Source organism: Quercus robur, chromosome 11 (assembly GCF_932294415.1).
Source record: "Quercus robur chromosome 11, dhQueRobu3.1, whole genome shotgun sequence".
In the NCBI taxonomy this organism is placed as follows: domain Eukaryota; kingdom Viridiplantae; phylum Streptophyta; class Magnoliopsida; order Fagales; family Fagaceae; genus Quercus; species Quercus robur.
Window position 1 is genome coordinate 36673770 of NC_065544.1, and position 25741 is coordinate 36699510.

Sequence of the window (25741 nt, forward strand, 5' to 3'; positions counted from 1 at the left end):
GTGTGTTTGAGAGACTGAGACACAGAAGGTGCTATTCTACTCCAGATTGATTACAGTTTGGCATTTGATGGCCTCATAGAGCGTAGACGCAAGCTAAATCAAGTTAAACCTTTTCTCCTGCAACATTTTAGGAATGTTAGTAATATTCTTGTGATTTTATAACAAGCACATAAAGTTGCATTTCCTAGGATGCTCAAGCCTATCATGTGCCTTTCTCCCTGTATTTTCTCCAAATTTATCGAATTTAACAATCTAAATTATATAGCTGTGGCCTATTGTCATGGTTGTGCTGTTAATCTTGTATTTTGCATTAGAATAATTACATGGATTGGTATTGCGGTGGATACGGAAGGTTTTGCACACTATAGATGCCTTTTTTTTTTTTTTTTTTTTTTTTTTGTGAAGGCACCCTGTAGATGGTTTCTTTTTGTATTTAAGCTGTTTATGTAATCACCACAAAGAGGAGCTCGCAACCAACAAAGTAAGAAATCTTATTCACAATCATAAGTACAATAATACTAGAAACAAATGATGCTGAAATAACTAGAATGTAAAGCACTCAAATAGAGAACCAAGATAGATTCCAATATGTTCGAAAAACAATACAAGTAGTAATGCAAAGAATCATCCAAGCCAAGCTAGATGGAAGAATGGAAATGCAGCATCTCAAGGACTAGTGCTTCAATTTGATGGGGGTGGGGAGAAGAAAGGAATTGTTGGAATTGTGGTTGGAATGTTGGGAATTGAAGGGATTGTGGTTGGAATGGTGGGCAATGGAGTAGCTGGCAGAGGAGGCAGCGTAACCTTGGGAACTGTGGGCATGGTTGGCAGCGTCGGAACTTGGGTGCTTGGCAATGGCGGCAATGTGGACTTTGGAAGAGTTGGTTGAGTTGGCAGTGTTGGCAATGGTGGCAATGTGGTAGTTGGTAGTGTTGGCACTGATGGTAGAGGAGGCAATGTAGCCTTGGGCAAAGATGGGATTGTAGGCAATCCCAATGCTGGAGGTGGAGCAGCTGGTGTGTCCAAAAGATAGCGAGCTGCTATGCACACGTCGAGTGACAGCATGATGATCATAGAGAGAAGGAAACAATACTTGGAAAAAGCCATGGTTTCAAGTGATAGAAGCAGCAAGTTCTCTCCAAAGCGGTTTGCTTGTAGTCTTGGCAAGTGGTCTTAGACTCTTAATTGAACACAACATGTAGCCGATGGTATTTATAGAGTTCTATTGTTGATGGATTTTGAGCTCTAGGAAGAATTATTGGGAGTTTGATGAAATATGGTTGTAGGAAGCATGAAAGAAACATTAGTTAGTTCACCTTCCTAACAAATAACAATATAAATTAGAAGTTCTAGACTACTATCTAATCTATGGATTGACACATAAGAAGGCTTTAGGAAATCAAACCTACCAGGTTATCAACTTATGACCCATCAAAATATGTAACAAGTATTTTAGAGGAGTAATGCTAGAACCACAAAAACTTACACAATTGTTGCCACAACTTGCCATGTGACGAGTTGAGAGTAGTAAAAAAGTGGTGGGTCTATGTGGGTGCACAACTCCACCACTCACCCCTCACAACTTGCAATGTAATGAGTTGTAACAAAAATTGTGTAAGTTTTTATGGTCCTAGCATTTTTAATGGTTCTCCCTCGCCTCTCTCTCATTCTTTTTGGGCCAAAGTTTGAACAAACCACTCCAACAATTAGCCACAGGCCTTTAAACAAAGTAGTGCGAATAAAATCCAAAAACAAACCCCCAAATAAATGGACATCCATTATTAGCCCCACAAGGTTGTGAACCCATATATGCATAGGTTCACAAACAATACCAAAAAATGGTGCACCAACCAAGCCCACACCAAAGTATTTGATAGCTTCCTCAAATCAAAAATATACTCGCAACTCTCTCTCTCTCTCTCTCAGTAGGCAGTACTCAGCGAGCAAAGACAAAGCCATCACAGGTGAGTCGACAGCAAAGCAGATCACTTCACCTCCTTGAAGAAACAATGCAAACGCTTCTGTTGCCATCGACGGCGGTGGCAGCGGGACCCTCATCCTCTACTTCTCACTTCCCCTCTCGTCGACCAATCCCAGCCCGCCACGTCTCCAATTTCACTCTCTCCCTTCCTCATACTAGTAACTCTAAAACCCTCCGATCCCTTAGTTTTCCTTGGCCCTCTTATGCTGCTCCCGCCCACAGAGGACCCAAGCTCTCCTTCACTGTTAGGGCTTCTCAAATTTCCACACCCAACGATGACACTGAGAAGGCAAAGCTCACCCAGGTTGCTTCTCTTTCTCATCTTCAAACTTCAATTTGGTTGCTCTGAAAGACGCTGGTTTTACTCAAAATTCAATTTATGTCAATTGGGTTGTTTTGCTTTCTTTATTTTTAGTCTTTGGATAATGTGTAGTTGTAATTAGAGCAACAAATACAATGCTGAGTTTGAGTAATTTTTGGGTTTTGGAAATGTTTGTAAAATCATAGGTAATGACTTTTATTTATCAAGAATTTTATATAATTGAATTTTTTTTTTTTTTGACAACCCTCAAGGTGATTAGAGATTAAAATCTATAAAGTATTCAACTTTTACTTTACTTTTATCTTAAAGAAAAATGTACAATATCTATAGACTAGATGGTGTGTTGCATTGAATTGATAAGAAATTTGATGATGTAATTATCAAAGCTTATAAAATTGAATTATAAGTTAATGAATTGAGAGTTACATCGGTTTAACATTAACAAAGAGTTACACTGAGTGTAATTATATATGTACACGTTTGTTTTGAATTAACACACATTGCAAAATTTATATTAATGGCATTTCATTTGCTAAAATTTTGGTAAAATCATGTGCTTTTTGCATAAAAACCTAAGATTTTCACATTTTATAGATAAGATAGTTATTAATATCTGATTATCTCGATATGTTGTGAGCATGAAGAGAAAATACGATCTAATTGTGCATTTGTGTAAGATATTCATCAAATAAAAGTTATTGAATTTTGTAACATTGCAAAGAATTACACTATTTTTAACTTGAACACCCCCCCCCCCCCCCCAAAAAAAACAAAACACACAGGCACACATACACACACACACGCATAAGTTGCTTTAAATTCTGCATTAGGGTTTTCCTCATCATATTTAAACTGTGTCTACAATTTGAAGTTGATTAATACTAAATGAGGTAAGCGATTTGGATGGTGTAGGTGGCGAAAAGATTAGAGAACACTTCGAGGAGTTTCAAGAGGTATGGTACCATGGGGTTTTGGGGACAGCTTGTATGCACTGTTGTGGCTGCCGTGATTCTTTCGTTTTCAGTTGTTATTACTGGGAAGGTCTCATCGCCTGCTACTTTTTATGCTACTGCTGGTGGTATTGCAGCAGCGTTCATTTCGGTGTTTTGGTCATTTGGGTATATTCGGCTTTCAGATAAGCTTCGACGAACTGCCAATGATCCTTCAAAGGTATTGGCATTGCTAAAAAAGGCTTAATATTTTAGTTTTAGTATGGTCTAATTGACCTACATATTGTGTTTTACTATGATAATTGAAGTTAGTGAATGTATATGAAATCAAATGTGAAAATGACTGCATATTCCAACTGAATTGTATAAGCCTTCTTGAACTTTGTCTGATTGGTGATAGTACTGTTTTTAGTTGAATGCCACTTTACATTGTAATAAATTGACTAGATATGTATGTGTTTGATAATGTCGTTTCATAAGTGAATGTACCCTTGGAGTGGGCAGAATGTGTATTTTAGTATTATATTCATAAAACCTACTAAGTTTCTGTGTTCTATTACTTGCTTGTGGTGTTCAGGCTCCTCCCCGTGCTGATGTTGTGAAAAGCTTAAAAAATGGCATAGTAGTAAACCTACTTGGACTGGGTGCTGCCATTCTTGGCATGCAAGCTACAGTGGGATTGTTGGTTGCCAAGGCTCTTACTTCCTCTGCGAATCCTTACTACCAGGGAATCGCTCCTGGATACAGTCCTGTTCTCGCTTTGGATGTATTCTTGGTGCAGGTACTCATTTGACATAGTATAACTTTCCAATTGAAAAATTAACGAAGTTTTGAATTGGAACACATCAGAATACTAAGCAGTCTTATAGCATGACAAATTTTCAACCTGGCCCTTGTGAGTGTCTAATATTTTCTATTATCAGCAAAACCATACATGTATAAAAGTTTCTTAAATTTCAAAGTGAGTGATTGTTTCAGGGCCCATTCTAGAAATTACTAGCTTTCAGTGGCTTGGTTTCTATTCATGTCATTTTTTGCCAGCCATAATTGTTCTTTCTGCTATTGCTGGCTCGTCTTGTCACTGTTCTTCCCAAATTTCAGAAAGAATTAGAAACAGACTTTTTAACACTGTAGAGCATAGAGAAGGTGAATCATTTGAAGTTGAAGTCAAATTAAAGGAGCTCCAAGGGACCTGGAGCCCTTTATAAGCATCATATTGTGTGAGCTAAAAACCATAAAAACTTGCTTTGCCTTAGAAAAAGAAAAGAATCGAGATGAACCCTGAAGGAAAACAAAAGAACAAAAAAGAATATAGATATACCTAAATTGGTTACATTTTTGCTTTGTAATGAGTTGAAAGAGTTTTGAATCCTGGAAGTGCATTTTTCTTCTCAAGTCAAGTTTAATATTCAACTATGCCAAGACAAACTTTCATTGGATATGTCCCAAAAGCTTTGGATCAGTAAAATTAGTGGATTTTTATTTTTTAATCAACTGAGTTGGGGATAAAACTAGCTACCAACCACTTCCTAAATCCTGCAGAAGCAAGAGTGTTTTGCACTAGATACGACTTTCTGAGCTGGTGGGTTCCAAAAGAGTTAATTGAAGATCAAGTTTTAAGCTAATCGTTAATTTAAATTAACACGTGTAGTTTAGTTCTTCCCTATTAAAATAATACCATTGTCATCCATTTATTTCTTTTTGCAGGCATCAGCAAACACCATCCTTTCTCATTTCCTGGGGCTTGTTTTCTCATTAGAGTTGTTGCGATCAGTGACATTACCACCTTCAGAAAGTATTCCTGTTCCTAGGGTTGCATAAACTCTTCCTTTGGGTAGTTGACATAATGTATTTCTAAGGTGAGATCATGTTCTTGGAGCCCTGGTTACTCATGACAAGAAAATTCATTTTTCTGTGTGAGAACTTGAAGTTGTGTGCATTCCTTTTTCCAAAATCTTGCAGCCGATGTTTCCTAATGTAATATATCAATACTTGTACTTGAAACCCTGAGGAAGAAGTTAATGCTTCCAAATGAGGGAGGTATGAGGTTGCATTAAGTTGCAGAGATAATGGCTAAAGTTGAGGGTGGATGGCTTTATCCTGTATGCCTGAGAGCCTTGATAATGTTTGAATGTGAGGCCTCCCTCACCCAATAATCTTTATTTGCCTGTTTATGCTTTATTGTTTTCTATTTTTTTATGGGATTAGTTCAAAAAAAAAAAAATCTTAGATATTATAAATTTATTCTATTTATTTGTATTATTAAAAAACTACTAATTATATTATTTAGAACCCCACCATTTCGACCATTGGTTAGACCACAACAATCGAGGACCATCTTTTTTGGTTCTTTGTCCAGTCTAGGTTTTTAAAGAACGGTATTTGTATGAATGTGTACCCACAAACTACAATTTATTTTACTGTCAACTCTTTAATTTGATATTAATTTGCCATTAATATTTTAATCTAGATGCTACTTTGATCAGTGTGGTATTAACCTTAAATTAGGGTATTTAATTTAGAATTTTGTTGTTTATTGTGCACATTATAAATATAGGATTACTGTAATTAACCTAAAGTTAGAAGTGATGAAGGTTAGAGCTCGTGAGTTAAGCTCATAGGCTGCTCTCATTAGTCATTACCCTATCTACAGGTTAAAGGTATGATGAATTGAGATTTTGTAGACGAAAAATTTTAGAATCACAACCAATTCTACACCAATTTTCACAACCATACGATGAGACTGACAGTGAAAAAAAAAAAAAAAAAAAAAAAAAAGTAGTGAGTTTATGTGAAAGTGACAATGCACTAATGGAAGATGAATCAGTCTCTACTTTTAAGTACTTTCTACTGGGCCAGGAGGCCCAGTGGATACACATAGGGAGCTGTTTACTGATTGTCAATGCGCCAGGGCTTAACTACCAAACATAACTCTAACCTTTAAATATAATTTCTTTTTGGAAAATTAGTTGAGGCATGGTTCCCATTGAGGTGGCAAAGTTGTGATTAGTGTATTATCATTCATTTCATATAGGACATTCTATTTTTATTGTATACCAGTTATAACTTATAACATAACAACTTGAGCATTATTGGGAAAAAAATTTGTGTTACACCATAAGTAGACTTATTGAATCTTTCACTTTAGAAAAGGGTCCCCCTCTCCAAAAATTTTAAAAAGGTCTCTAGGCCCTCTATTGCATAAACAAAATGTCATTAAAATTGTGCAAAAATATCCAAAAAAAATTGTAGAATAATTATTAATTTTTTAAAAAGAAAAAATATAGGTGCATTTTGCATGCTTTCCCCACCTCTAACTCCGAGAAGGCACTTAATTTAATCCAATTAAAACTTAATTTAATCAAATTGAAACTCTGACTGTTTCATCAAGGGAAAAAAGAAATTCATAGTATAAAAAGTTAAATAAATAGTATTTAAGTGATATTTAAATACTAAGAAATCACACTTAGATTTATGCCTTTAGCCTGAAATTGTATTGAGATGACTCTTAGCAAAGAATAACATATCTCTAAGAAATAATATTATAAATTGAGAGTATATATTAATCATCGAATTTAGAAAATTGTTTATGGGAAGTTGAAAAAGTTATCAAAACAGTTAACTACTTTTTTATTTTTTCATAAAATGTTTCTTAAAATTGTTTATTAATATATGCCATTATTAGGACACATATTAGTAAAACCTTTAAATTTATAACTCACCTATAGATACAGTACAATATGTAAAATTGCATTGACAGGTAAAACTTTAATCCTGAATCATTATGTGTCAGTGTGATATAATTGCAACAGTTAGCCATCAATTTTATTAAACAGCAGTTGGCATCTAAATTAACATAATTGTTTTCACCTATGCAATGAATGAAAAGAACACGGTTATGGAAACTTCTCAACTCTGGAGATTAAAGTGATTTGCATTATGGACTTTAAATTATATGTGTCCTTTTAAACATTATAGTTGGGTACGATAATGCATGCGAGGTTGTGTCATAGGCAGGAAAACCTTGAATAAGATGAGTTTTAAAGGAGAGGTTGAAGTGTGCATTACTATATGGTCATGAAGGGATTTCCTTTTACTGGATGAGAAATGATATTTATAGCCTGTGGAGATCATAAAATATTACTATTAGTATAGTGGGTGAGGTCGTTCAAGAAACTACAATTGCAATGCCTTCATTCTGTTTCTCTCGTGCACACTCGCTTCAAACTTCATACAAGTTTTTTTTTTTTTTCAAATAATTCTCCCAAGAAAAAATAAAAGGTAAAGTGGTCGAAAACTGTAATGGGATAATACATCAAATGCGGGTCAGTCAAAAAACAAACTCACCCTATACTGAAGTCCATATTGTCTAAGAAGATCAAGCTATGTAGATGGTCATGGTCACCACCTATGGATCCATCCATTCTTCATGCTCAATCGGCCACAATAGTAACCCACAAAAATAGTGCCTACTAACATTCAAAAGTTGTAGAATTTATCCAATCTCCTTATATATTGGACTACTACCTTTACACACGTCCCCTCAACTGACCTGAGTGAACGACTAATTAACAATCTACTCCTAATTTTAAAACAATCTCTCACCAAATACGGCATTCCCATGCTCTATAGATACGCCTCCTTTTTGCTAAATTAGGTATAGAACCACACTTGTTGAGACTCAACCATTTTGATTTTTCTTCTTCTCCCATAAGTCTACTAAGTTAACCATAGAGCCTTCTTGGCTAACCTTTAGGTTGACTAGGGCCAAACTAAGGTTTCTCTTTCTTAACAGATTATAAGGATTTATCACTATTTGAACCTGAAGTTCTTATTGCAATTTTGTTTCTTCTATGAATTTTTTTTTTCCACCCATAACTATGCTAAGAGTGTACTAATCACTTCTTCTATATGGGGTAAGGGAGGCAATTGCCTCCAGTCCCACTAAAAATTTCGCAGCGCGTGTGTTTTTTTTCCCATCCCATCTATCCATCTTCAAAAATGATTTTTTTTTTTTGGGATTTCTTAATGTATTTATTTTTAATTAATGTCAAATTTTATTTAAAAGGAAAATATTTCCTATTATAAGTTGAAATTTCAAAACCTATCCTTTCAAAAAATAAAAATAGAATTAAAATCAAAGCCTATAAAAGTGAAACAAAGATTGAAGAAAAAGGAAATGAGGTAAGAGTTTTGATTGAAAAGAGAAAAGAAGAACATTATTTTTATCTTCTAAAAGTGATAATTTTTTTTTTTTAAAAGAACTCAAATTATTAATCTAATGATTTATTTATATAATAATTTATTCTTGTTCATAAAAATTTGTATACGAATCATAAAATATAAGGATGTCTAGTTTAGCTAATAAACTCTAAAATTTTAGGTGCATGAGTATAGTTTTAAAAATGTTACATTTTCATCATACATGAGTTTATATTAACTAGAATATTGAAATTCACTAGTTGTACTAGATGCTTGTTTAACTACTAAAATTATTTTCATGTAAATTGTAAATGAAATTTTGAAATAAATAAAAACCACATAATAACCTATTTATGTGTAAAAAAGAAAAAGAAATTTAACACAATATAATTAATGCTATTTAAAAAAAAAAAGATTTTCTTGCATTAAAAAAAAATGTATTCATGTTAATGGTTTTGATTTATTTATGTGCGTATCGTGTACAAATTTTATTCTTATGAAATCAAATTCTGACTGTTGTCAAAGATTATTCATGCATTCTCTCAATTATTTTATTTGTTTCTTTTGCATTACTTTATACACCTACTCAAAGCTCTGTAAACTTTCTACATGTGATAACAAAAAACACAAACCCACCAAATTCTTTCCACATCTCAATCTACATAATATTTTTCACTCGAAAAATGTTACATCAAATAATTTGTGCTAGGAAGGATTCGTTTAGGATCTGCTTATCTTATTGAAATTGAAAATTTTTTGCTGAAAGTACTATAAATAAAAATAAAAGTTAATTGAAATAACACAATAGGACCCATAAATAGTATCAAAAAATATAATGAGACTCATCAATAATAGTAAAAATAAATTGAGAAACATATACTAAAATCCAAAAAAAAAAAAAAAATTAAAATAAAATAAAATTGCTGGCCCAATATCTGAAAAGTAAACTTACAAGGATGGCTATCGACCCGCTTGTTACGTCCGTGACACTCAAAAAAGTTAAGTGTAAGGATGAAAAGAAGTTGAAAATTATTGGCCCTCTTTCACGGGTCTTGTCTTGTTTACTGATTACTACAGCTTGTAGTACCAAAATTCAGTTCAAACTCAAATTGATGACTCTGTTTGCCAATCAAGAAAAGAAAAATATGTACAAACCGCCGTGCCAAAACAACCTAACTTGAAGCAATTTTGAAAAGAATATTATTACAAATCATTGTCATAATTTGAACTGGCATAAATCATTATCAAACAAACTGGTCTTACTTGGTCTCTTACGCTCATGATAGACTCTGATAAGTTTTTTATGACTTTTATAGAAACATGCCACATTTCAAATCACAATTAGGGTTCATTTGAAAATGGTTTATTTTGTTAAAATTAAAATTTTTTGATGAAAATGTGTAGAAAAAAAACTAAAAGTTGAACTTTTGGAGTAATAGGACCCACTTTAGGGAGAAGGTATTTGATATCAAATAATATTATATCAGCAATATTAAAATCCAATAAGTTTAAGACATGTTAGCAAAAAAATAACTAACCCACTAACAATTGAAATACATTTGTTAGTGAGTAGTTACTTTTGCATATATATCTCTCGTTTATTTGATTTTTATACAGATGATGTGGTATCATTTGATACAAAATACTTTTTTCACTTTAAGAACAAAAATAAGTTAACTTTTTTCTCAAATTCCAAATGCAACCTTAGTCACACGAAGAATTGTGGCAAAAAATTGCACATTTTTTTGGTGGTACTAAATTTTTTTGTTTACTAATAGTAACAACTATAAGACAAAGAGGTAATCATATAGAAATACATAATTTAAAAAAGTATATTGTTTTGTCTTAATTATATGTGCTTTTTGAGAACTAATATAGAGTATTGTCCTTTCTCAAAACACAAAAAAAAACAAAAACAAAAACAAAAAAAAAAAAAAACAAAAACAAAATATATAGTATTGTCCACAGCATCACAGGGTCGACTCCATTTACCAAAGTAATAACTTCCAAACTTGCCCGTTTGGTAGAGAAGTTTGAGTAATGTTGTTTATAGTTTTTTGAAATACTTGTGAATAAAAAAGTATATGAAAATGTGTATGAAAATATGTGTAATATTGTTTAAAAATTGAAAATGAAATGTTTATAACAACTCGGTACAGTTGTTAAACATCTCATTTTAATAACTCCCATTTGTTGAATTTTCGCTTTGGATCATTGTGACACTACCACAACATATGTCCGGTGTACGCTAGAACTCAAATAAATTTAAGAAGATGATCTAGATTCTAGTGCCCAAGTCCCAAGTCCCAAGTCCTAATTTATATTATACCAAAATAAGTCTAAAGTACATAAACTTACTATAGTTTTTTTTTTTTTTGGTTATATTTATTAGAGCCCAAGCTTTAGTTTATAAAGGGGAAAATATATCCTTACTTTTTTTTTTTTTTGAAACAAAAATATATCCTTACTAAATTTACTATTAGTTATTTATTTTGTTAGATTATTAGAGCCCAAGGTTAGTGTAAGGCTCATGGCTGTACTTGCATGACAAGTAACCTTGTCCTAGTATAATTTGAATAGAGTTAGTCCATAATTTTTTTATAAGAGAAATTACAATATTCTCTCTTAAGCTTTGGGAAAATATTAGATACCCTTCTTATTTTTAAAAAGACAAATAACCGCTTAATATTAATTTCCATTACAAATTAAGTCAAATTACATATTTCTTAAATAAAATTCTTATCCAGATTAATCTCAAAACAGTGATTGCTAAGAAGATTTGGTTTTATGATACAATTTTTTTTTTTAAAAAAAAGATAAGATTAGAAGAAAAACATAAGACAATAAGTGTCATTTTTAAAAATTTGAAAAAATTTAAGTGGTAAAAATTGTGATACCTCACATTGTGTGGATTTAATTGAATTAGATGCATGAGCATGAGTTGAGCAAACGTGCGCTAAGCCCCACATTCTAACTTGACTAGTCATTTTGGCTTTTTTAAAATATAAGTGCATATGCGACTAGTGCTTCACTCGGGTCATTACAAAGCCAATCAAAATTTGATGGTGATTAAAAAGACCCCAATAACCTCATCTTTCATCCTACCGAAGTTGCGTTTCTTCAAAAGCTCCATTCTATTAAGTTTTGTCTCTTTTCTAAAATATTTAAGCATATATAAAAAGTTTGGACATTACGTATGCATTTTTTTAATATCCAAAAATATGAACTCATGACCATGACCAAAAGTATCAATGGCGCTGGATTTTTTTATATCCTTGTTGATGGAGTTGTGTGACTTTTTTCTTAATTTCAAATACGCATGGATGAAAAGTAAATGGCCCACCAATCAATAAAAGCATCACAAAATGGTATAATGCTGTTTAATATTAGGATTACCCATGACTTGCTATCTCAAGTATGAATATATATAATTACAATCATAGGATATGATCAGCTGCCAGTATTATAAAAAGAGGAAGGTAGAGAAAGAGAAGAGGATTAGCTTGGGATGTTAAAATTTTCAGGTGTGTCCAAGGGTGGTTGCTGCTTGCTGTGGCTTGATAAAAGGTAGAGTAGTTACTATAATAGATTAGTAGGTGATGGCCCATTTCCAATAGTGAAGTTGGGTGGAGTCCTTTTAATTCTTGACTATTTTCATGTCACTGTGTGAGACAGTTTAATCTCTTTTGCCCCACTTTCCTCTTCTTTTTAACTTGACTCTTCTGATGTGGGGTACATATTAACATACATGTCCTTGCAAAATTGCCCCCACTATTGTTTGACAGTTCATTTGAGTTAAATAAATACAAAAACAAAATGTGGTACAAAACATAAATACACAAAACAGGACCAAGGAATTTACCAAAAAAAAAAAAAACAGGACCAAGGAAGAGCTAGATGCTAAAAGAAATGCTGATATCTCTGCTTTTCCATATGATGTTCATATAAAGTTTGAAAGCAATGTGTCTTTCAAAAAAAAAAAAAAAATTACGGAAGAAATGTTTGCTAAAGCCAATGGTTCAGCCAAATTGCGTTTAGCCACTTGTAATCCACCACATGCTTCATCTGCTGAAAAATTGAAAATCCATCAAAACTGTCTCAGTTAATCTTGTCATTACAAAGATCAGAATTAGTGCTTCTACATCCCCTGTTATTCAATTTTCATGAAAAATTTCTTAAAATGGTTGATTAATGTATGCCCTAAGTACATATATTAACCAAACCCCTAAAACATTAATTTTTTTTTAACCCATAAAACATTAGTTAGAAGTGGAATTAGTGGGGTCTACAGCTTTGCTACCTAAAATCAGTAATAAAATGGTGGTTGAGAGACCCCCTTGCAAGTTGGGTGTAGTTAACAAGCATAGGCTTTACTGACTAATTTGACTTGCAGGCATTACAATGGGACGGTGGCCGTTCATTTGTCACTATATTTAACCAAATGTGACTTAAATATAGAAGGTATTATATAAAAGAACTTAACAATTTCTTTTTAAGAATTGTAGTTCTATGTCTTATACATGCATCATTTATATTCTTTTATCTTGAGTTAAAACTCATGGCAATTGAAAATCTTAAAGTTCATTTTAATAATACGGGTAAGAAAGTAGTAAAAACAACTAATTGTTATATGAATTAAACTGATAACCATGATTCAAACCAAGTGTTTATATTAATAACCATAAGATGATCTAACTAAGCAAGGGGGTCAACAAAAGTAGGAAGCACTAAAAAGCTCAATATAACCCCTAATCTTTTTCTTTAAAAATAAATTTTTGCTAATGAAGACATCCAAAAAGTAGGTTCGTTAAGATCATTTTGTGTTGTCTAAACTTTCACTCAGTAAAAATTGGAAACCATTTTAACAAAATCAAAAAATAAAATTTTGAGTCAGTCACTCAATTGCAGGTTGGACTTGGTTCCTCTGCAACATGATATGGGCTCCAACTGACTTGGGTGTCCTATAGCATAAAAGAGATTCCTCTCTGCTTTCCCTAGACGCCCAAGTTTACTAAAGAGTAATTCAGAAAGAGCTGGAATTGGCAGAGGCAGTACAAGAGGGAGCCCATTTTCATTTTTTCCATGTTCAGCTAAAGTACCATTTACTACTACTCAACTGCAGAGAGTTAGACCATCCCTCTGCTTTCTCTTCTACTTTCACTGCTTCTCTCTGTAAACTCACACCAACTTGTCTTCCATTTTCTTAATATCAATCTTTTATTACCTCTCATTTTGCTCACTGCTCTCCACAGTCACTTACTTGTTGCATCTCACACCAAAGTTTATAGATTTGGTCACCAAAACAACCATACCTGTAGTTGTTCACCCTCTCATTCCTAGACTACTACTATTGCTCTTATTTCTTCACAATGAACTTGTAGCAAACATGCACAACCAGTTCAAGAAACCATGATGGCCAAATCCAACACCAAGAGCCTCCATTTCTGGTGCAGAATCACTTCCTTTGTTCTGCTTCTACTTCCTTCACTTTCTCTCAACTCAGATGGGGTCTCTTTGCTTAACTTCAAGTACTTAATCCTGAGCGACCCACTTTCAGTCCTAAACAACTGGAACTACAACGACCAAACACCATGCTCATGGACCGGAGTCACTTGCACAGAAATGGGAAACCCTGGCACACCAGACATGTTCAGAGTCACCAGCTTAGTCCTCCCCAACAGTCAGCTTCTGGGTTCAATCACTTCCGACCTTGGAATGATCACACACCTTCGCCATCTTGATCTCTCCAACAACTTCTTCAATGGGTCTTTGCCTATTTCAATCTTCAATGCCTCGGAGCTTCAGGTTTTTTCACTTTCAAACAATGTCATCTCTGGTGAGCTACCTGAGTTTATAGGTAAGTTAGTTAGCTTACAGTTACTCAATCTTTCTGATAATGCATTGGCTGGGAAAGTACCAGAAAATCTCACTGCTTTACAGAATCTTACTGTTGTTTCTTTGAGGGGTAATTATTTTTCTGGTTTTGTTCCAAGTGGGTTTGATTCTGTTGAAGTATTAGATCTGTCTTCGAATCTGTTTAATGGGTCTTTGCCTTTGGATTTTGGTGGAGATAGTTTGCGTTACATGAACCTATCTTACAATAAGATTTCAGGAGATATACCACCAGAGTTTGCAAAGCAAATACCTCAAAATGCTACTATTGATCTCTCATTCAACAGCCTTAGTGGACCTATTCCTGAGTCTCTAGCTTTGCTCAACCAAAAAAAAGAACTCTTTGCTGGAAATGCGGACCTATGTGGCAAACCTTTGACAAATCTTTGTTCGATTCCTTCCACTATGTCTACTCCACCTAATGACACAACCGAATCTTCTCCAGCAATTGCAGCTATTCCCAAAACCATTGACTCAACCCCAGTAACAAGTTCTAATGGGACTCAGGACCAAGCACAAGGTGGTCTAAAACCTGGTACAATAGCTGCAATAGCTGTGGGAGACTTGGCTGGTCTAAGCCTCCTTGTCATGGTCATTGTGTATCTCTACCACTTGAGAAAGAGAAAGAATACTCTCAATCAAACCAATGCAGCAAATACTTCGGAAAAGAAACCAGAAGTGAGTGTGAAACAAGACCCAGCTGTTGCTAAAAAGCCAATGGCGTGGTCTTGCTTAGGGGAAGAGATTTCAGAAGCAACAAGTTCTGATGGTGACCAAGACGATAATAAAATCGAAGTTGCAGATGAAGTGAACCCAAATGAGGATCAACTTGATCAGAAAGGTAAGCTTGTGACTGTGGACGGAGAGACAGAGCTAGAGCTAGAAACATTGCTGAAAGCTTCAGCTTATATATTGGAAGCAAGTGGACCTAGCATTTTGTACAGAGCAGTGCTTGATGATGGGACAGCATTGGCAGTGAGGAGGATAGGAGAGAGTGGAGTTGAGAGGATGAGGGATTTTGAGAACCAGGTCAGGGTTATGGCAAAGCTCCGCCACCCCAATTTGGTTCGGGTTCGTGGGTTTTACTGGGGAGAGGATGAGAAGCTTGTTATCTATGACTTTGTCAGCAATGGCAGCCTTGCTAGCACCACTCACAGTAAGCTCTCTCTTCATTTCTCTAGCGCATTTTAGCAAAATCCCTTGTATTATTCTTTTTTACCCATCCAATTTTACACTTCATTTCACACATTATTGGTGGCTTTGATTAGGAGTTGTGACACTTTTTGCCAACTTCTATTTACATGCACTTACTATTTTTGATGGACCACTCACAACAACACTCTTTGCCAACTCATGTTTACACGTATGACACTTTTGGGTGACTACTCGCAATTAATCACATTAGCATTATGTAAAATTTGAGGTAAAATTAGGTGGGTTGGTAGTATTGTTAGTTTTAAACTAAAATGGGTCCTCCCTCTTGCGCATGTTAGCAATATTTTTTTTAACTTTTTCACTAATATGTGCATTTATCCACCATGAGTAAATCTATATATCTTTGAGATTTGAGATGGAAGAAATATCCATGGACACCGACACACAGGTTCAGCTCAGTCAGTCCCAAAAATATGTATACCATGCATGAAACTGACACATAGCCATAGGCTCACCTCATTGCATAAAGTGAATTACATGCATTAACATAGCATTGTGTGTGTTTGGTATTCGATTTGAATAATCTTGTTGTACATGAAGATCCTGATATTTAGAGTTGTTCCACATTGTAAAATTACAGAAAATGGTGTAGACATAGTTAATAATCTCACCTAATATATTACCTCCAACATAAATAGGATTTGATTGACATGAATTATAGAGAATAGTCTACAAATAATGGAAGAGGATCCTCTACTTTTATCCTGACTTGTTAACCTAACCCATGCCAATGCATGTGTCATTTTCGAAAAAAGACGATAGCTAACTGTGAACTGTCTCAATCTCTTTCTTTCATTCTTTGTAATTTTAGGCAAATCTAACTGGTGCTAGTGGTGACATTGAGTCACTGAACAGTGAGAGACCACGCATTAATGTGTTTGTTTGTGCATTTTTTATTGTTTGTGTAAGTTAATGATTGAAAACTTAGGAATATTATGATTCCCTCCTCGATCCTTGTGTGGCTTTGGTGAGAGAAAAACAGTGAAGACCCAGAATGTAATGTAAATACCCCACTATCTGGACCCGATGTTATTGATGGTTTACTAATCATATATAGCTGTTATCTCTTTTTTATTTATGTATTTATTTTATATACCATGGTTGTTAATTGTTATCAAACATCAATCATGACAATTAAAACTTTTTATAATAAAATTAATAAATAATTTTACCATTTTCCTTTTGGTTCGGTACATTATGATTTAGACATTAGATGAATAGAGCTAACTGTTCTAGGCTATTGTTACTTTTCAAATTTGTATTCCCCCTTCGAAATTATGATGGGTTCCAGTTAATAACTTTTGCGTAAACAACTTTCCAATTGTTTTTAATTTTTTAATTTTTTTTAATGTGGATGTATTATAGGATATAAATAGTTTAGCAAAACATAGTACTTTGCTAATTGCTACACGAATTTCAAAACATATATGGTCTGGAGCTAATATTTTTATATACTTTGCTCAAGGCATGTGGAATCCATTTAATAATAGGTTTTTTTTTAGATAGCATTTAATAATAGGTTTAAATGCCAACCGTAGTAACTAATATATTCAACTACATAGTGCCTTCCAAAATAAAAATTACATTGTGTAATTTACTGAAATTCATGGTTTGTTCGAAATAAAAATTTGGGTTTACAAAGGCCCCACACAAATTTGACAGTTGAGACCCTTATCAAACTTTTGTTGTTATATTAATTATACACTCACTTTTTATCTATATCTATATAGTTTCTTTAACAAACGAACTATTTAATTTAGCAAAATGTTAATGAATGCCTTAAAAGCGTTGGTTTATGAATTATTTTTAAAAATGTTTTTGAGAAATGCTATGTCTACAACATTTCTACAACATTTTTACAACAAATCCTAAGTGGCAAATTGTTACTGGTTGTTTTTGTTGGGGCAAAAAAGTAATCTTAGTGTTAGTTTTAAATTTGAACCAATAACAACTAACCACCCATGATTTGTTGTAAAAATGTTGTAAAAATGTTGTAGACGTAGCATCTCTCTTTTTGAGAAATATAGCAAAATGATAAAACAATTAATATTGTTGACAGTTTTTTATATTTCTCATAAAAATTATATCAAAATTTTTCTAATATGGTTAATTAACAATTGCCCCAACTCACTAAGACCCTATTTATATGAACCTTTAATTTATGATTATCAATGTTTTTGTTGAATCCAGAAAAAGCAGGCTCATTACCAAGTCATCTTCCTCTTGAGGTCCGGGTCAAGATAGCAAAAGGAGTAGCTCGTGGACTAGCTTACATCCATGACAAGAAACACGTGCATGGCAGCATTAAACCAAGCAACATTCTCTTAAACTCTGATATGGAACCCATAATCAGTGATTTTGGTCTGGACCGGCTTGTCTTAGGCAATACTAGCCAAAAAACAAACACTTCAGCCCGGTTCTTGGGAATTCAAAGATCCACAACCACTCGTGAAGAATTGTCTAATCCTGGTCCCAATTCTTATGCACAAGTTGGCTCCTCGATGGGAAATGCATCATCACCATATCAAGCACCTGAGTCCTTAAAGAACATCAAGACCAACCCCAAGTATGATGTGTACTCTTATGGGATAGTTTTACTTGAACTTTTAACTGGGAAAGTGTTTTCAGACAGGGAATTGAGCCAATGGACCGGGGGTTCAGCGGCCGAGGAAAAGAACCGGGTTTTGAGGTTGGTTGATGTGTCAATCAAAGCTGAAGTGGAAGGCAAAGAGGATGCATTGCTGGCTTGCTTTAAAGTAGGACTAAGTTGTGCTTCTTTTTTACCACAAAAGAGACCGTCCATGAAAGAAGTCCTTCAAGCCCTAGAGAAGATCTCAAATTCCTTGTGCCAATGATGTGTTTGGGTCCCACTTTGTGTTCTTTTTCATCTTTTTTTGACTTTAATGTTGCATAAAGTGCATTAGGAATGTGAATAACCGACGTGATAAAAAGAAAAGTGAAGTATGTTTGACTGATTAATCAAATTTTTAGTATGTATAAGATACTTTTGGTGGTGATTGTAGTTGATGACAATTTGCAAGAAAAAGAGGTTCTATAAAAAAGAGTGAGTATTGGCTAGCTAGAGAACCTGTTTTAATTGTGGGGTTGGGTATGTCATGTGTAATCTGCATCTCTGCCTTTGATGTTATCATGCATGGCCCTAATTAATTAAGCACCCTGCAGGTTCTTTAATTTACAGTGTGATCATTGATGAGTTTGGTGTCTTGTTGGATCATAATGGATTAGTTGGTTCTTTATTAATATTGACCTGCTCCAACGGGTAACCATAAATAAAGTGGAGTAGGAGATCAATTATTAAATGATAATTTAATTGACTTAAAATTATTAAAAATACTAAAAAATTGATTGTAATCTTAGATTATAACCTTACTCAATATCTTTTTATTGGAAGTGAATTTTGACAAATCCACCATTGGATTAAATTTTTTTTTTTTTATATCCTCCATACTTATAAAATTTTTAGAAAATAAAATATCAATAGCTATATTATCAATAATTATTTAAATTGCAAGTTTTTGTAGTTTAAAATTATGTATAAAATATAATCTTATAAATTATATAGAAAATAGTATCCGATTGACACAAAATTTGACATATGTGTTAAGAGTGTAAAAAACATGCAATCCAATGGTTAGATTTTCAAAATTTGTAGTAATGTTAATGATATTGAGTAGGGTTGTAACCTTAGGTTGCAACCAATTTTATAGCCAAATTTTATCTTTATTAAAAAAAAAAAAAAAAAAAAAAAAAAAAAAAAAAAAAGACCTTCCAATCTGCTGATCATATTTATAAAATGTTAGGTAGAATTCTAAAAATGTTAGACTCTAGTTGAGCAACAAGACTCATAAAAAAATCATTTCAATTTGAAATGATTGTACATTTCTATTATTCTAAACAATAACAGAACAAAGAAAAGCCAAAAATTATTGATTGAACTTTTATGTTTTATTTATAATTTACTTATAAAAAAATTTGGCATAATAAAGTGAATAGAGAGAGGAAGCTCAAAATTGGTTACTTGGGTAGCCAAACACAAATTTTTATTAATGGTTTCTCATTTTCTTTATTTCATGACTATCCTGAATGTTGAAAAATGAATAATGGAGATGAACAATGGATTCAAAATATTGAAACAATTTCATAAATTTATTATGATTTTAATTAACAAAATAAAATAAAATAACGTTTTTATTTATTTTGTTTATGCTTATTTTAATTAAGGGAAAAACATTTCTTTAGACCTTTTTTATTATTCAATAAATCTATCCGACCTACTCTGAAACCGTGCTTAACGTTACCAATGAGCCTTTTATATATTTAATTTCCCAATACTACTTTGTTTAATATTATTATTAAACATAACAAATTCTTCTTGGGTCTGTTTCCAGCACAATGATACCCCTCCTGACTTATGAAACACCTTTATTGGAGTTCTCTTTCAAATTTCAATAGACATTTTTGTTTTTAGAAGAAAAATATATATTATTCTTAGAATGTGAGTTGGACAAGTATGTTCGAAAAAGACATAACTAGTCATATAGAATTATGTGCTTCAACATTGACAGCTTTTTTTTACAAGTCATATAGAATTTTATGATCATTCACATTGGGTGACTTGAGAATGCAAAATGCATAAAAAAACCAGCTCCAATAGATGATGCATTTTGCATCTGAATTTGTATGCTTGCTATAGTATTATGTATGTTTGCATAATTCTGTAGCATCATTCTTTACCCAATTTATTGTTTTTAATTTTATTTTCCCTCTTATCTTTTTACCCTTCTCTCTCTTTGTGGTGTAGGATTATGGGTGGAAAATATAATTAATATGATAGAATGCAAAATAAAAAATGAGATGCAGCATATATTGTAAGTATAATAAATAAAGCAGCTTTTGGTGATGCAAAATGAAAATTGTTTTTTATTTTATAACTAGATGAGAATGCTCTACTATTGTCCGCTCTATAAGAGCATTCATATTGGTGGAGCTATTTTTTTTAGCTATTTAGCACCACAAAAAACTGTTTTAACTATTTTACTTTTTCACTTTACAAAACATCCAACATCAGTGGTTTTATTTTTTATTTTTTGCCTCTTCATTTAAATATTATTTCTTTATTAATTTTTTATTATTTCTTTTACAACTCACTTTATTTGTCTCTCACTCTCTCACATCTGAAGATTTTTAAGAACTAGCAAACCCAAAAACCCAGCCACCTCCATTGCCACCCACAACCCACAGCCACCTCCACTGCCCATAAGCCATCATTACCACACTGCCACCCACAACCCACAGCTACCTCTACTGCCCATATCCACCAAATTTGCAACAAAATCATCTCAAAACCAACCAAAATCACACATAAAAACAAACAAAATTCAACAAACCCACAAATCCTCCAACAAAAAAACCCAGTGAGACAATTGAAAGAGAAAGATTTAAAAAATCATCAGCCTCACAACCCAATCACAAAACACAGACCCATGAACACAAACACAACCACGAACACAAACACACCTCAACATCATCCCAATCCTAACCTCGACCACAAACACAGACCCACGAACACAACCCAATCAACAACCCACCACCACCACCACAAACCCACCTCAACAACCACCACCCACACTCTGATTAAAAAAAAAAAAAAAAAAAAAAAAAAAAAAAAAAAAAAAAAAAAAAAAAAAAACCACCACCACCAAGCTTGGGTCGGCGGTGGCTTGGCGAGCAGAGGCTAATGTGTGGTGAGGAATTGGAGGAAGAAAGAAATAAAAAATGAAGGGGAGAAGAGAAGGGCTGGATTCGTTGAAGAAGAAAGAAGAAAGGTGAAGTAGAAAGATAAAATGGCTAGAGGAAAAAAAAAAAAAAGAAGGGAGAGAGAGAGAGAGAGAGAGCAAAACTACTATTTACTATTAGGTCAATATACTGATTAATTTTTGGTGTAAGTGAAGTTTGAATTCCAAATCTAATTGAACTAATTGGAATCCACTAACATTGACAAAATTGAGATTCATGGCTTATGTTTGGATTCAAGTTAAAAGAAATTCAAAGATTGTAATTTTTGTTTTCTTGAAATGTCAAGATTGCAAGAATTAATTGCTTAATTATTAGAAAATTCTCATCTAATTATACAAAATTCATTTATTTTGCATCACCAAAAAGTTATTTTCTACTTTACATTATTACTTAACAATACATCCTAAATCTCATTCTTCATTTTATTATAATCAAAAGTGAAAGAGCATAGAGGAGAGAGAATGGCAAGAGAAACAAGAGAAGAAGAATAAAATACTCAAAAATAAGTTTTACATAACAGTACAGTGCTTTATGTATATTCACATAAATATTATAGCAAAGTTGTAAAAATTTTGCAAAATGTCTAACCAAATGTAGGGATATTTTTTGTGAACAGTGGAAATGCTGAAGATATAACACTTGCTAGCCTATGTATACTTTCAAGAGCACACATTTGTGTATTATCTATTATGTTCTGCAACATTATTCCTTCATTGGTGTACCAAAAATCATTAAATCACATATGTCAAACTTTTTGCTTCCAACAAGATACTCACTCTATTTTAGAGGGAACCAATTGATATCAATTCACCGGCTCTGAACTCTTAATACAACAAGCTTAAAAAGACAAAAGGAAAAAAACTTTATAATGTTGTAGCCCAATGGATCTTAAGTTTTTCATCAGAAACCCAATTCTCACCAGGCCTAAATCTTTCCCATAATCTCCATTGGTACAAACAGGCCTCTAGTCTAGACTCTAGAGTGCTTAGCCCAAACACCAAAGTTTAAGAAGCAAAAGCTTAGGACCACTCTGATTCAATAGTCAAGACTCATGACTCTCATGACACGCCCATGTACATGTGCCCCTTTTTATGAACTAAAAAGGCTACCTACCTTGTATTCATTCCTTTTTTAGTTTTAACGTTGCTTGAAGTTGAAGCTCTTTGAAACAAACTTGACTGCCTGTCTGCCAGACCCAAATTGTGATAATACTGAATTGTGAATCCATGGAAATGGAAACTCCAATTCCCAGTTCAAAACAAAACCCAGAAATGGAATCATCACAAACCAAACAGATCTTCATCCTGTCAGGTCAGAGCAACATGGCCGGCCGCGGCGGCGTAACCAAACACCACAAATGGGACGGCGTCGTTCCACAAGAGTGCCAACCCAACCCCACCACAATCCTCCGATTCAGCGCCACGCGCCACTGGGAGCCGGCGCGTGAGCCGCTCCACTCCGACATCGACACCAAGAAGGTCTGCGGGGTGGGGCCCGGGATGTCGTTCGCCAACGCTGTGAGGGAGCGCGTGGGGGTCGTGGGGCTGGTCCCTTGCGCTGTGGGTGGGACCGCCATAAAGGAGTGGGCGCGTGGGAAGCACTTGTACGAGAGCATGGTGATGAGAGGTAAAGAGAGCGTGAAAGGTGGTGGAGAAATCATGGGTTTGCTTTGGTACCAAGGAGAGAGTGACACGTCGCATCAGCATGATGCTGAGGCGTATCAGGGGAACATGGAGAAGCTCATCAGCAATGTACGTGAGGATCTTGGTTTGCCTTCTCTTCCAATTATCCAGGTTAGCCTTACATGTTTTAAGATTTACTTTGACCTCAATTCAAAGCTAATTGACTCTTTTCTTTATTGACATGTTAATGTTCCCATAGACTTTTAACTCAATTGACACCAAGTGTTATGGAGTTTAGGAAGGAGGGATTCGAGTAGAAGGATTAGCAGCGTATTGGCATTTGGTTAGTTCAATGTGAAAATAATAAATTCATTTCACACTCAAAGTTTAATATGAAAAACAATAAATTGACACAGACAATTTCACACTTACTTAACTAATGTGTCAAGTTTTGATTGATGCATGATAAAAATATTATACACTTATTGCAAATGTGTATAACATTGTACATATTTTGTGTGTCTATAATATTAATTTACATTGTTAGTATAATGTAAACTAAGAATTTTTCGTGGAAATATATACCAACATCATTAACTTCTCTTCTTTAGAGGCTTGTAACTTTTTATGAGACTTGTAACTAAGTGACATTGATTGCTCCTCCATACTTGGAAAACCAAGATTCAAAATTTCCCAAATTTTAAAAGCAGTCCAATGTTCCAGAAGTGTATATACTTACAGACTAAGACAAGGAAAAAAAAAAGGATGGAATAAGTTAGCTTTTGTGGCACCCACGGTTGCTAGCCTGGGATCATTATGGACCTGTTTAGGTCGCACCTAAAATTTCATTATTAGGGGATAGTAAATTTGGTTCATCATATTTTGCACTGATTGCAATGGAATGGAATATGTTATACAGGTTGCAATTGCATCAGGGGATGGAAAGTACATGGAGAAAGTTAGGGAAGCACAGTTCAAAATCAGTCTCCCAAATGTTGTATGCATTGATGCCAAGGGTCTTCCACTCAAGGAAGATAATCTTCATCTTACCACAGAGGCCCAGGTTAAGTTGGGCCACATGCTGGCTGACGCATATCTCACCAATTTTGCTCCACCACAAATTCTTTCTCCTCATCCTTGACTTCAAACAATTGGGAATCCATCCTCTCCTCTCCTTTCAGGTTTTGCAATTGGTTTGGCCTTTGATGAGCTTTTAAGTGTCATGACCATCGGCTTGTTTTGTTTGCATAATCTGCTTCTCTAAAAATTTCACAATATTGTTCACAACAATTGAGAGGTAAATTGTGATTGGCATACAATAGAAGTGATGTTGTATTGATCCCAATCTACCATTTTAACAAATTGTGAAGTTTATTGTGTTTGTATCATTATGGTACTTATTCTTAAAAAAAGTTATCATTATTGTACTAAATATGTCGAATTTTGGATTTTTTGAGCTTTGTGCGGGTATATTGGGCCTAACAATGTAGCATTTATTTTGGTTTGGTGGGCACTTGCCCAAAAACAAAGTGATTGATGGGCCTTGGTGTTTACATCAGAAAGAAGTGAAAATTTTCCAGCATTCTATGGACTTTAGAAACACACACACACCAAAGAAGTCTTCTAGTATAACATCGTAGTCCTTGTATATGGCAATTCATATTGGTTGAAAAGGCTATAAGTTGGGATCGCTAATTTATATGGGTTGTTGGGAGCTGAAAAGGATTCATATTATAAGGCCAAAACATAGTAAACCAAAGAACACTCCCTTACAAACTGGTACAAATCGCATGAAAGGGAAAGGAAGACCTGCTCTAATAGACTAATACCAAACCAAGGTAAAAGACTGCAGCATATGCATCATCCAGTACATTGAGTAGAGAATGCACATCTCCATAAACCCATTCAGAAAATCCTAAAATGTTGCACGGCAAAGAATTAAAAAAAAGTATGTTGGGGAATAATCCCTGACCATCTAAGTGAAAAGCCTAGACTAGAGCTACAACAATGGAATGCAATAACAGAATAACTCGCAGGACAGGGACGGAGGCATTAATTGACCGAAAAGTAAGGGGGGGGGGGGGGGGGGGGGGGTGGTGGGGTGCCAATTTAAAAAAAGTATATATACTAGTGTGTGTATATATATATATATGCATTAATTTTAACAATTTTGTTCTATAAAATTACATTTTGTCCCCTTAATAATATTATTTATTCTTTTTAGAGTAACGTTATAGTTACAAACTTATCTACAATATTTTTATAAATTGTTGAGGTACAAATTTTTATTGGTTCGTATCTGGGTCTATCACTTACATCACTTTTTTACTTACCAATAATCACTCACTATATTAGCAATATACCTCTGGCACTTTCCTCATTTGAAAGACCGTTAAAATAATTTATAGATCTAAAATCTAAAATAACATATACTAGCCCAAAAACATTTGTGCAACAACAAAAATTACCAATAGTAAAGCTAAAAAAATTAAGTCCAATTAGCCAATTTTACTCAAACAAACAACTAGACCTTTAAAAAGTTTTGAATAGAATAATTTTTTCTTTACCTAGCAAACACACATCAAAAACTCAAAAAAAAAAAAAAAAAAACATCTTCGGCTAAGAAGCTGTCGAACTAGAGGTCAAAGTCGCCCCCCTTAACTCAAAGTTCTAGCTCCGTCCCTGTTGCAGGACCAAACTCCAATATGTTTAAAGAACTTTGAACAAGTAACAATCTTTT

General features: G+C 33.9%; 4 protein-coding genes across 4 annotated transcripts; 3 read left to right on the forward strand and 1 right to left on the reverse strand.

Annotated features, from left to right (window-relative positions):
- Positions 1-681: 681 nt before the first annotated feature.
- LOC126704988 (protein PELPK2-like) lies at positions 682-1107 on the reverse strand. The gene has a single exon (XM_050403962.1). It carries the CDS (start codon positions 1105-1107, stop codon positions 682-684), a length of 426 nt encoding a protein of 141 aa, XP_050259919.1.
- A 768-nt stretch (positions 1108-1875) lies between these two features.
- Positions 1876-5434, forward strand: LOC126705827 (protein TIC 21, chloroplastic). The gene is made up of 4 exons (XM_050405045.1): positions 1876-2285; positions 3216-3473; positions 3831-4034; positions 4961-5434. Exons 1-4 carry the CDS (start codon positions 2010-2012, stop codon positions 5072-5074), a joined length of 852 nt encoding a protein of 283 aa, XP_050261002.1. The 5' UTR covers positions 1876-2009; the 3' UTR covers positions 5075-5434.
- Positions 5435-13327: 7893 nt separating this feature from the next.
- Positions 13328-18589, forward strand: LOC126705779 (receptor protein kinase-like protein At4g34220). The gene is made up of 2 exons (XM_050404975.1): positions 13328-15503; positions 17753-18589. The coding sequence occupies exons 1-2, from the start codon at positions 13865-13867 to the stop codon at positions 18415-18417; spliced, it is 2304 nt and encodes a 767-aa protein (XP_050260932.1). The 5' UTR covers positions 13328-13864; the 3' UTR covers positions 18418-18589.
- Positions 18590-22423: 3834 nt separating this feature from the next.
- On the forward strand, positions 22424-24583 carry LOC126706464 (probable carbohydrate esterase At4g34215). The gene is made up of 2 exons (XM_050405949.1): positions 22424-23172; positions 23921-24583. The coding sequence occupies exons 1-2, from the start codon at positions 22606-22608 to the stop codon at positions 24140-24142; spliced, it is 789 nt and encodes a 262-aa protein (XP_050261906.1). The 5' UTR covers positions 22424-22605; the 3' UTR covers positions 24143-24583.
- Positions 24584-25741: the final 1158 nt, after the last annotated feature.